This window comes from Zonotrichia albicollis, chromosome 1 (genome assembly GCF_047830755.1).
Source record: "Zonotrichia albicollis isolate bZonAlb1 chromosome 1, bZonAlb1.hap1, whole genome shotgun sequence".
In the NCBI taxonomy this organism is placed as follows: Eukaryota; Metazoa; Chordata; class Aves; order Passeriformes; family Passerellidae; genus Zonotrichia; species Zonotrichia albicollis.
Genome location: NC_133819.1, coordinates 56577553 through 56590285, shown reverse-complemented (window position 1 = coordinate 56590285; position 12733 = coordinate 56577553). Strand labels below are relative to the sequence as shown.

Sequence of the window (12733 nt, the reverse complement as noted above, 5' to 3'; positions counted from 1 at the left end):
TTACCTAAGACTGCTTCTTTAAGAAACCAAACAGTGCTAGTGTGAAAAAGAAAACAAAAAAACATGCCATCATTTTCAGGGAGCATCTGGACAATACTCTTTACCATATGGTTTAGTTTTAGGTAGTAGTCCGAGGAGCAGGGCTTTTGATTTGATGATCTCTATGCATCCCTGTCAACTCAAGATATTTTATGATTTTAAGTAATGTATTCAGATAATCTCTTCCCTAGCACTCAAAGACTCAGTGATTTGCAAGGTAAAATAATGCGTGAAAAATAAGTATTTAAAAAAACTTTCTCTAGAGGTGTATAGATATGAAAGGACATGATAAAAGTACAAATGAATTCTAGGAGGAAGTAGTAAGATCAGGATATTTTCCCCTCTCTAATAACAGAATGCTAAAGTACATTTTCAAAGGAATTGAATGACTTCATATTGAAACCTAAGGTTCACTTTCAGAACTCCCTATCATGAGTTGTAACTATATCTGAAGCTATTGTGATTAAAAAAAAAAAAAAGTAGCATTTCAAAGAGAGCAAAACTATGTGCCTTACAAAAAAGCCCAAAAAACCCCCAAAAACTACACACCAAAAAACATCCAAAGAAACAGCACATGGAAAGAGAGAAATAACTAATATAAAAAGCATAAACCAGCTTCCAAATGCAAGAAAGACAAATTTTAGCAGAACTATACTGTCAAAAAGCAAAGATTATTTCTACAATGTGTCCATGTGTCAAAATGTCAAGATTCATCTTGAGGCTCCCAGCAAATATATGCTGTCTTATTACACTTTCCACAGTGGTAAGGGGGATTCTTTTAAAATTCTTTATATTTTTAAGAAAGACAAATTTTTTCAAGAAAGACAGTCATAAACTGCACCTCACCTTCCAGGTGGCATTGCTTCCCAAGGAACAGCAGCACACGAACAGCAGCACACAACAGCCACACTCACAGATTGCATTCTAGTAATCACAGGGACCCTACCTATCACTATCTTCTTTAAAGTCTCTGCAATTTCCTCTTTAATCATTCTGAATACACAAACACAGCAGTTTTAAAATCAGCCCAGTGCTCTCTTTTGACCTAATAATGAATACCTAGAAGCTGCTTTAACCAAGAGAATCCTTCTGAAAACATATATTTCTCAGCACATTTCTCTGACTGCACAAGACACAACTACAAGTCTCCCTTAATCACATCACAAGGTGATAAGGAAAGCTTGTATGTCTGTTCTTAACCACACTTCAGTGAAGAACAGTCTAAACTAGAAGTACTCCTAAGTAGCAAATCTTCCTCACATACATGAAAGAAACCGTGAGATTTTTTCCTGTAGATTTGAAAAAGAATCCTTGCAGGCTGAACAGAAAAACTAAGGTTTTTTGCTCTTCTGCAATCTCCAAACTGCTTCTTCCATGACCAACAACCGACCTTGCACCAAAGGCTGGCATCTGCCTGGCACCTGCCTTCTGGTGTCAATGACACCTTCACTGGCAGCACACGGCCATGGCTAAGGGAGCAACCATGGTAAGGCATTTCCCTGGCTTCAGGGCCATGACATATCTTAGGGTTATGCATTTCTGTGTGCACACATGTGATCTTGTGTTATATTACAGTACTTCCCTTTTGTTACATGGGTCCATATTTCATGGCTATAAAGACTCCACAAATGACAGCATGGTAAGTTTTAAATGAGCTTATTAGATGTTTGGTTGACATATAATTAAAATGCAATCAAAGTAAGAAGGATATTTGAACTTAAATCATCTAAGCTCTTGCAAATGACTATCTTAATGGAAGTTCATTTTTATTTCTAAGGCAATATCTATGAAGTACCCTGGGCTGCAGACCTGTGACATACTGCCAGTAGTTGCAGTAATGAGTTGGTTACAAAAATTCATGTCTAAACCCCCTAGAATTCCATTGCATCTCTACAAAGGATCTAAGTTAATCTTCTGCTTTTCTTCGAAAAAACAGAACACACAAGTTTTTTTCTATTATGACTTGAACATCTGGTGCAAATCAGAACATAGCACTCCATCAAAGGATAACCCACTTAACTAAGCATAAGACCCTTAGCTAAGGGTCTTTCTCAACCCTAGGACCTTGTGGAGCAGAAGGTTTCTTTCTCCTTGGGGTTCTTGAGAGCTGTTTATAAAGAGGGAGATTTAGATGCAAAATGTCCACATGCTTTAGATCTCTCATGTGAAAGACTGCATCAAGGAAAAGTGAGTTTGGACTGAAAAAATGTGAATGCTATTTATGTCAAGGACGTAAACAAATATTTTTTTAGGCTGCTGCATGGAGTCTGAAGACAAAACAGCTAGACAGTAGAGGAGTATAATTTATGCAGAAGAGTAACTTCTCAGCAATGAAGGTTTTAAGGAGAGCTGGCAAATAAGATACATTTTATGAAGTTCTGATTTGTTCAGGGGAAGACATATTTTCAACATCTTGTTAAATGTAATTTGAAACAAGATGTATGACTTTTTCTGGCACAGCAATTTCTCTCATTTCCCATCCAATGGTTCTTGTCAAATCAGGTTTCTTGGAGTTATAGGCAAGGAACATTTCTCTCATTTTCTCTTCCTTGGGGAATCTAGCAATATATAAGTGCAACAACAAAAACATAGGCATCAATTTATGATAACTATCCTATTTTGCCTACAATAACATCTCTGAAAAGCTACCATCATTTCTGTTTTAAGGACTGCTCTCTGTGAAGAATAAATTTTACTCTCCAGCTTCCTATTATCACAGAAAGCTTTATGCCATACTGCTAATATTCATACTTTCCATTGTTCTGATTTTTTGGATGAAGAATAAAATCATAAATATTGAAAAAAAATTCTCTGTTTTGTACAAACAAAACCAATGAAGAACACTGATGAAGGGGGAAGAAAAGTATATTTAAAAATAGCACTTACATTTCTTTCCTAAACCATTAAAAGAGATTGTTTTTTCTCTAGAATATTAAAAAAAGATTGAAGCTTTAGAAATTCATGACATGTGGGGCCAAATCAGTCTCTTACAGATTTCTAACACGAATAACTCATGAATCATTTTTCAGACGGAAATGTAAATTAAATTGAAATAACAGGGTGGTACTTACTGTAGCTAATTCATCAAATTTTCCAAAAAGTTCATTCAGCAGCTTCACCAGCTCTTGGGCAGTACACTGTGATGCCAAACTAGTGAACCCCACAATGTCTGCAAATAAAATACTGTAAAGTAAAGAGACATGGACAAATCAGTAGAGATCTTCACATTCTTGTTAATCTCTTTCACAGCACAAATATAACCCACAGTACAAACTCCTGAAATATTATCAACACAGGGCTAATTGTAAAAAAAATGGAAAATATTCAGAAAAATAGGCCTTAGTCTGGTGCTGTCAACTGTTTTAGAGAACTCTCAGACACTTTCAACTGCTCCATACCTACCTGGCAGATAAGGCAAAGCACTTCATTCACGGAGTGCCCAATAAATACTCTAGGAAGATGATGAACAATTTATTCTCTTTGCAGCTAGGATCTCCTCAGCTAAATTGGTTTCAGAGACAGATTTACACACTGCTAGAGTTCCATAGCCAAACAGATAAACTTTTCATGAGGTTTACTATGTACTGAAAGACAGGGGTTAATAACTTGAGTGCAGTAGCTCTGTGATGTGGCCCTGTGGTCTGTGATGATGCAGTAACTTCCTGTGAGGAGCTAGAATCCATTCTCTTCACTCTGCTGCCTGGCTCAGGTAAGTGTCCGGCTTTATCCTGTATTAGCAAGGTTTTAATGCCCAACAGTTTAATCTGCTTTAACAATCCCTGCTAGTCAGTGTTCATCAAGTGAGATAATTAAGTGCAGGTACCATTGTGACTGAGAGAATAAATCACAAAATGTGTAAATCACAAAACTCAAGAGAGTATGGTGCTGTGATCCTTTCAAATCTTTAGATTCCTTGCATTGGTAGAAGCACAGGATCAGCTGCAGGAGTACACTGCATTTATCTCCAACATCCAGACTAGAAATGTCAAGTAATTTATGAAAGCACTAATAAACCACCTCATGATATATAGCCTAGGTATAATTGAGGTAGTGTAAAACTTAGTTTGTAAACTGTATGTTGAATTAAACATTATGTATTCCCATTCACCTCAGCAAAGCTTCAGTCTTAAGATTAAAAAAGCAATACTAGAAAAGCAGGCCTAATAAGTCTACAGTTTTCCATTCTTCATAAGCAAGTCTCAACACTCCTAGTATGTTACAAAAAATGGCAAATACAACTCCTGACTCCCACCCTACTTCTATAATTTAATTTAAACCAGTGGTTTAAATCCCTTGTCCACCACAGCAGGTAAGCAGCACATCCCAGCACAAAACCAAGTCATCCAAAGTGCAACGACTTTGGTCTACAAACAAAACCTTTATGTTGTCATTTTAATCCTTGGGGCAGTGTCTTCACTCAGTACTCCTTGGATAATGCCTTATGAGAACATTGCTCAAGATGGCCCTGGTTCAAGGAAAAAATAGTCGTTCCATTGCATGCTGTTTAAACATAACAAAAAGGCCTCTTACAATAAAAAAGTCAGCATTTATTTATGATTCCTGCCTCTGCTATCATAAAAGTGAACCAGTCAAGTGATGGGTAAAATAAAATACATTAAGAGAGTTCAGTAACACCTGCATATTTGCCCTGAAAGATCTACTTATTCTATTAATTCTTTATTGACGTCCTTGTCGTTTGACAGCCCCAGGTCTTTCTGGAAATTCAGAGTTACATAAATTCCTTGAAGATTTTCAAAAGCACTCAAAAGTGCATCAATCTTTCATACATTTTGCTTTATGGTTGTTTTTCTTTATGGCCTAAATTCACATCAGAACTTATAAAGTTTAAAAAGGCACAGAGAAAAAAAACAAAACCTAAAATTGTTGCACTCCAGTATATCATGTAGTTTCCTGGTTTTAATTCAATACTATCAGTATGGAAGGGGAGTGTGGATGTTACTTTATAATAATAGCCTCTGATAGCCTCTCTGCCATTTTACATCTCATCTACTCTACACATTTTACATTTTGATTGATTTTACTTTTCTATTTCCATTTTAAATATGGCAGTCCACTTTTTTTCACTGTCTAACCACACATAGAGTCACAGTAATATTTCTGGCAGCACCAACAATGTCCATTTGCAAAAAAAACCCCATGGAGTTGGGAGGGGGTTAGGCCTTTAAGGTAATAACAGTGTTATGTCATTACCAAGGTCTAAAGCAATGAGGAACATCTAAATACATACAAACCAGAGATGTCCTGTGTTTGTGAAAACTATGTCTTAACAGGTAACAGAGCAACCATCACAATGCTAACATGTACACTAATATCAAAACCTCTTTATTAGTGAAACACAGAGAATAGGAAACAGGTTCCTACGTAATCATTCAGTTAAGAAGAAAGATGTTTTACATATGGGTACCTTAGTAGGTCAGTATGAGATCCTTGCTAATCCTTTAAACATTTAAAGAGTACTTAGTCCTCAGCACTTGATTCAAAACACTGGTCATTGTACAAAAATGTGAAGTCTGTAAAAGCACCCAAAATACAGAACTGAACACGCCATTGAAAATCTAGGTAAAAATAAGTAATTATTGTATGCTGAGAGACTGATGTTCAATTATGCTTGTAAACTTTTTAATACGGTAGTTAACTACATGTATACATTTTAAACCTTATGGCATAGGTTAAGTAATAAGATCATTATTACAATTTTTTTTTTTTTTTACTAAATTCCCAACTCTTTTAATACAATATTCTTAAAATATGCAAAGTATAACTCTCATGTCTGGACATGGCACAGATGGGGAAATGCTGTGAGTAGAAGTTCTGCCTTTTATTAATGAAAAATCTCCTCGTTTTTGCCACCATGAAATCTTACAATAATAGTAACTGCTGCACTTTGTTTGAAAGTAGGCTGAAATCCCAGCAACTAGACCTGATTTTGTAGCAACAGTGGTAGGAAACAGCCAGTGGAGGAGCAGGAGATTTCTCTCCCCAAAATGCAACTGGCACTGCAAGTCTGCTGCTTCCATGGTCTGTTCTCAGGGGTGGCAGTGCTGAGGAGAGCACACACACAGAGCTCTACTATTAAAAAAAAAACAGCATTGAAACTCAACAGCTGATTAATTTTATTTTAGCTGGTCAACTAACCAATATTATCTCCTCTAATTCTTCACCCATCTGTGTCCATCTATATAGCCTCTTCCCATACTACTTGTACTACAAGTATTGTGGGGCAGCACCAACACACACTCTCATTGTACTACATCTGAAAAAAATTAGAGTAGCATCTTGCGGTGACGGGGAGTCAAAGTATCCAACTGATGCAATAAATTTTTTTCTCCTTATGTTCTGCTCAGTTTTTTGGGAAGTAAAGGTCAAGAAGTCCTTTACGAGGAGATGGCAAAGTCAGTCATAGGGAATGACAACATAAATGAGATTTGAATTCTTGCTATGGCCATGAAATCATAATGGTACTAAAGAGAGAAATTATAAGATATACAGTGCCAGAATTCCAGTCATAAACCTGAACCGTTTCCATGGCCAAATGTATTCAAATATTCTCAAAGTCTAAGTCTCCACATTGGCACTGAAATTCCCTTTCCTCTGTTTTGGATATATTATTCACACAAAAATACTGAAAGCTTTAAATTTAGGCCATGTCTAACATACTCAGAAAAGTTAAAACAAAGCAGCTACAGGAGTGACATCAGTGTTAAAGCACATTAATCACTCCTCCAGATATACTCATTCAAGAGCAAAGTAGTCTTGCTTCACAGTAACTAAATCTGAAATTGCTATAGAGGTTCACATCCTCAGAGAGGATTAAACTAGAGTAAAGTATTTATGCATGAAAGATTCCTCATAATTGTATGGTATACAAAGGAACACTTCATAATGATTGCCAAGTAATTTTTTTTTTTAAATGTAAATGCTGGCACATAAAGAAACAAGAAGTGAGAAGCTGCCAATTAACAATTGTTTCTCTTAATGACAAAACAGGGATGAAACTCTCCCTTCTTTCATTCCACACAATTAAACAATTTGATTCTACAGAATTAATAATACCATTGGGCACTTTGGTGAAAAATCAAAAAACCCAATCTCCTTTAAACTACAACTATTAATGAAAGAAGAAAAATGAAAATTAAAAGAAATGGGAAACAAAGAACAAATGTTGCCTCTGCTCACTCAGCACCATAATTTGCACATGATTCAAGCACTGCTCTTCCTTACAAGCAATGTGAAGCTGTTGATTAGGACAGCTAGGTAGCTCTTACAGTGCTGCAGCTGGTGCTGCCTCACAACCCAGGGCTCAGGAATGCTCCATGATCTTGCATGGCACAGAGATGAGACTGATTAGACTATAGGTCTCCATATTTTCTGCTTTCCCCTTTCTAAAAATCAGGGTTATATTTCCCTATTTCCAGTCATTAGGGACTCACTCACTTCACCTCACTGACATGACTTTTCAAATATGATAGATAGTGGCTTAGCAGCTATCTGCCAGTTCCCTCAGAGCTCACAGATGAATCTACTCAGGTTCCAAGCACTTGTGCACATTCAAGCTCCTTAGATGGTCTTGAACCTGATCCTCTCCTGCAGTGGGCTCAAGGTGTTCATTCTCTCAGTCCCTGTATTTGTCTTTTTTCACCAGGGAGGCATGGCTGGGGCACATGCTGTTGAAGAACAAGGTGTAGAAGCTGTTGAGAACCTCAGCCTAGCTGAGAAAAGAGAAGTTTTTCCAGGGTAGCCAGGTCTTCTATTTCCTATTGGTGAGAGTCAAAGTTATCCCTAGTCTTTCTTTTGCTTGCAATATATCTATAGAAGCCCTTTCTGTTATCCTCAATATCCATGGCCAGAATCAATTCTATCTGGGCCTTGGCTTCTCTAACCTTTTCCCTAACTTCCTGTACAATTCCTCTGTTTCCTTCCCAGGCCATCTATCCTCATTTCCTCTTCCTGAAAGATTCTTTTTTGCTGTATGTTCGCTCAGCAGCTCCTGATCCATCCATGATGGTCTCCTAGCATTTTTGCCTGATTTCCTCCTTGTTGGATGAATTCTTCCTGAGCTTGGAAGAGGTGATCCTTGAAATTCAGCCAGCATTCTTGTGACCCTTTGCCATCCAGGGCTCTATCCCATGGGACTGTACTCAACAGGTCCTTGAAGAGGCCAAAGTCTGCCAGGGAAGTGAACTTGCAGTGTACCCTCCTCGCTGCCTTGAGATTCTTGAAACCCCCTATGTGGAGAGCTTTAATGTGGAGAGCTTTATTAATAGTTGGTTAGCTGAGAAAGGCCATGCTGACATATTGCCACTGGTCAAGCTGAGAAATCAGCAGTCAGCAAGCTGAAAGGAGATGTCAGCAGCTTGCAATCAGTGGCCTTGCTGCAACATGGAGAAAGGGAGTAGAGATTAGTCCTGAATATCTCCTAAGAATATGTAGAAAGTATCAAAAGTAGGACCATAGGAATGTAAAAGTAGGTGTAACTGCTGATATGTAACTAACCAATCCTGAGCTCAACTTTTGCAATATGCATGAAGTTAATTACGAACTGTATTTAACCCGCTGTGCTGATCAATAAAATTGGGCCTGTGATGATCAAACTGATGTCCTGGTCTCCTTCCGTCGACAAATGGTGGAGAATGCGGGCAACGCTGCGGGCAACGATGCGGCAACGTTGAATCCCTGTCCTTTTTTCTCGGATTACAAAGAAAAAAGGGAACTCGCCACGGTCCGGAAGTTGGGTGAGAGTCCTTGCAGCGGGACGGTGCCGGATTATTTACAAAGACTGGATTATTTATAAAAAGCACCCTTGAGGATCGCTCAAGTCTCTACGTGCCGCCGAAGTCTGGAAGCTGCTAAACAGTGCGCACTGAATAGGTATGGATAGGCAAGCGGCATATGATTTATTCTCCTCAAATTTAGAAAAGCGAGGGGTAAAAGAGATAGATTTAAAAAAGGAATTACCGGGGTTGTTAGCTTATGGTCATTCTATAGGTATGTTTACTAACCCACATACAGTACATGAGCTTTCAGAGTGGAAAAATTTTGGAGAGGTGTTAATGGACTCTGTGTTAGATGGGGATAAATCAGCTAAAAAGTTTGGGAAATTATGGCGGGTGGTGTATAATGCATTGCTTCAGCAGGTCTCTGAGAGAAAGGCAGCAGAAAGGGCTACAGAAGCTCATAAGAGGAATATAGGATATGGTCGTGAGGATGACCCTTTAGCACCTTCTGTAACTAAGATACTTATGCCTAAAAATCCCCAGCATAGTGGTGTTGAGGACATGCCTTTAGAAAGTGCGGAACCGTCTGCGCCTCCCTTGTCTGAGGGGGAAGGCGAGCCGGGTGGGAGAGGTAAAAGCAAGCCAGCTTTGCCTCCACTGCCGGCTTCAGGCGGGTCGGATGGTGGGGGGGGCAAGCCAGCTCTGCCTCCGCCGCCGGCTTTGCCTCCGCCGCTACCCCCGGGCAGGCCGGCTCCGGTTACAGCTCCAGCGGGGGGGCCCCTTCCCCCGTGCGAGCCGGCTCTGCTCGAGCGTGCTCCGGTTTCAGCTTCGGCGGGAGGGGGGCTCCTTCCCCCGCGCGCGCCGGCTTTGCCTGAGCAAACTCCGGTTGCAGCTGCGGGGGGGTCGCTTCCCCCGCGCGAGCCAGCCTCTGCTTTACTGCCTTCCCAATGCGAAAACTCGGCGCCTGCACCAAAATGCCAGCAGCATAGCACCTCCAAAGAGCCAGCTCCCATCCCAGGGGCACACCGTGATCTATGGGGGGAAATGGCTAAACAAAGGAGGGAAGCTTGGTCTGCTTTGGCAAAAGAGGCGATGCAAATAGGAGATGGTGAAGCCGGAAAGAGACGTAGCATACATGACTTAGACTGCAGCTCGATAGGAGATCCACAATTTTGGGGCACATTCAAACAAGTGGTTGTTTCAACTATCTTGCCGGGAGGATCTGCCAATAAGGCTATGAATTTAGCAAAACAATTAGGGTGCTGGGCAAAGAGTGAACTGAACAAGACATCACAAATCCTAGACATGCTAACCACAGATGTGCAGAGTGTTAACCATGCTGTTTTGCAAAATAGAGCTGCCATAGATTTTTTGCTTTTAGCACAAGGACATGGATGTGAAGAATTTGAGGGAATGTGTTGCATGAATCTGTCTGACCATTCGGTGTCCATTCACAGTAAGATAAAAGAACTACAACAGGGACTTCACAATCTGAAGGAAGAAGAAGGTTTAGGAATTGACGAATGGCTTAAAAGCTTAGGACTTGGACCGTGGCTAAGAAACCTTGTGATCTATGCTATAGGACTGCTGGGTGTAATTTTACTGTTTTTGCTGATTTTGCCTTGTGTTTTTAATTGCATTCAAAACATGGTCAGCCGTACAATAGCAAAAACCTGGCAAGCTAATTTCCTTGCACAAGAAGAAAACGGGGGAAATGTGGAGAGCTTTAATGTGGAGAGCTTTATTAATAGTTGGTTAGCTGAGAAAGGCCATGCTGACATATTGCCACTGGTCAAGCTGAGAAATCAGCAGTCAGCAAGCTGAAAGGAGATGTCAGCAGCTTGCAATCAGTGGCCTTGCTGCAACATGGAGAAAGGGAGTAGAGATTAGTCCTGAATATCTCCTAAGAATATGTAGAAAGTATCAAAAGTAGGACCATAGGAATGTAAAAGTAGGTGTAACTGCTGATATGTAACTAACCAATCCTGAGCTCAACTTTTGCAATATGCATGAAGTTAATTACGAACTGTATTTAACCCGCTGTGCTGATCAATAAAATTGGGCCTGTGATGATCAAACTGATGTCCTGGTCTCCTTCCGTCGACACCCCTATGTTGTGATCACTGTAGCCAAGGCTGCCTTGGAGCACTGTATTCCCTACCAGCTCCTCCCTCTTGGTAAGCACAAGGTCCAGTACAGCACCTTCTTGCTGGCTGTCTTCAACTGCTTGTGTACAGAAATTGCTGTTGACACATGTGAGGGATTATGCCCTGCTGTGCTGTCCCTCCAACAGATATCACAGTGGTTGAAACCCCCCATGAGGACCAGGGCTTGAGACCACTTCTGTCTGCCTATGGAGGGCTTCATCCACACCATTCTCCTGATTGGGTGGCCTGTAGCAGACCCTCCTGTAACATGCCCTGTCCTTGCCCTCCCTCTACTCTTCACCAACAAGCTCTTCTAGGAGAGATCCTTATCCTTCAGCGGAGTTCCATACACTCCAGCTGGTTATTGACACGGAGGCTACATCCCCTTCTCATGTTCCTTGCTTGTCTTTGCTAAAAAGCCTAAACCCTTCCATTTAAAAGCTCCAATCATAGGAGCCATCCCACCACATCACCATCATGCCCATGGTATCATATCCACACAGGCCTGTGCACATCTATAGTTCCTCTTGTCTTTTTGCCATACTACTTGCATTTGTATAGAGTTGCCAGAGCCAGTACCCAGATAAAGTGGACTCACTGGCTGGAGTATCTGGAATGCCTTTGCACTGTTCCAGGCATCCATTAGAGGTCTTGACACCTAAATGTCAGGACTGGAAGGGATAGGTGCCCCCGTCCCCTGACTAATCTGATTTAAATCTCCCTGCACTAGTCTGACAAGTGCCTGACCCAAGATAGTTTATCTCTTTGACAGATGAGCCCTATAATCCCTTAGTAAACCAGGCCTGGCAAACTGAGTCTCATGGTCTGAGTAAACAAAACCATGACTTACCGATCCTACCAGAATCTTATCAGTAAATTCTCAGGATTAGGAAGTTTGGCTTATCTGGTAAAAACTGAAATCACTTTGGTTTTTAGACAGACAAGTTGTCAGCAATTGTAAGTTGCAACAACACCTTAATATTCTAATATGTCCTAAGGGAAAATATAAGCAGTGTTGAGCAGAGCTTTCTCAAATTTCTGTGGTGAACTTGATTTTAAAGTCTATGTGATGCCATTGTGTTTAGGAGCAGTGCTGTCTTGAGTTAGAGGCTTGCTTGCTCCTACTGCTGCCTACTTGCTTACAAAAACTGAGAGAACATATACTGAGTGTTACTGAAATGAAAGAGAAGAGCAGAACAAGACTAGTTAGAAATATTTCCTTCTGTTTGCTTTATTTGAGATGCAAGGCACACTTTTTTCACTGGTTTTCTCTTTCAAGGTAAAATGGTTAATCTTACAGTGACTTTAAATCTCCATTGTTCCTCTAACACCTGCTCATGGATAACCTCAATAACCACTTGTTGATATGGCTACACATGGATTAGTATTGTCTTTCTTCTTTTGCACAACCATAGCAAGACTGAACATTTACTCTCCAGTCTTACTGCTCTTACTCTCATCTAGTAAAAGAAGTGTAAAACTAGTGGAGTTTTTAGGTTTTATTTGTGTGATTGTATTTAGTAATAATTTTTTTAATCAATTTTTAATTGATACCTAGAGTGTAGCTTAAATTCTCCCCACTAAAATTGCGGCCTGTTTTTACATAGCCACCTTCTACATTTCATAGGAAAATTAGTTTGTTTTTCACAAAACAAGCAATTTTTTACATGAATAATATTTTATATACATATAGCTTGTTCTAGTTATCAATAAAACAAAATTATCTTAAAATAATTATAACCCAAACATTTCAAAATATGCATAATCTGAAGAAGGGGATTATGGAACTGCAAAAGTCAACAGTTTCACAAA

The 12733-nt window shown here is 39.8% G+C and overlaps 1 protein-coding gene across 3 annotated transcripts in view; it reads right to left on the bottom strand.

Annotated features, from left to right (window-relative positions):
* Nucleotides 1-12733, bottom strand: part of ADCY1 (adenylate cyclase 1) — a 162882-nt gene that overhangs the window by 76401 nt on the left and 73748 nt on the right. For all 3 annotated transcript variants that reach the window (XR_012580535.1, XM_026793409.2, XM_005487018.4), the window contains one exon: nt 3111-3222. Coding sequence is in view for 2 of the 3 variants with exons in the window: in XM_026793409.2 (XP_026649210.1) it covers nt 3111-3222 (112 nt within the window). In the remaining variant the exon portion in view is untranslated. The remainder of the gene's footprint in view (nt 1-3110; nt 3223-12733) is intronic.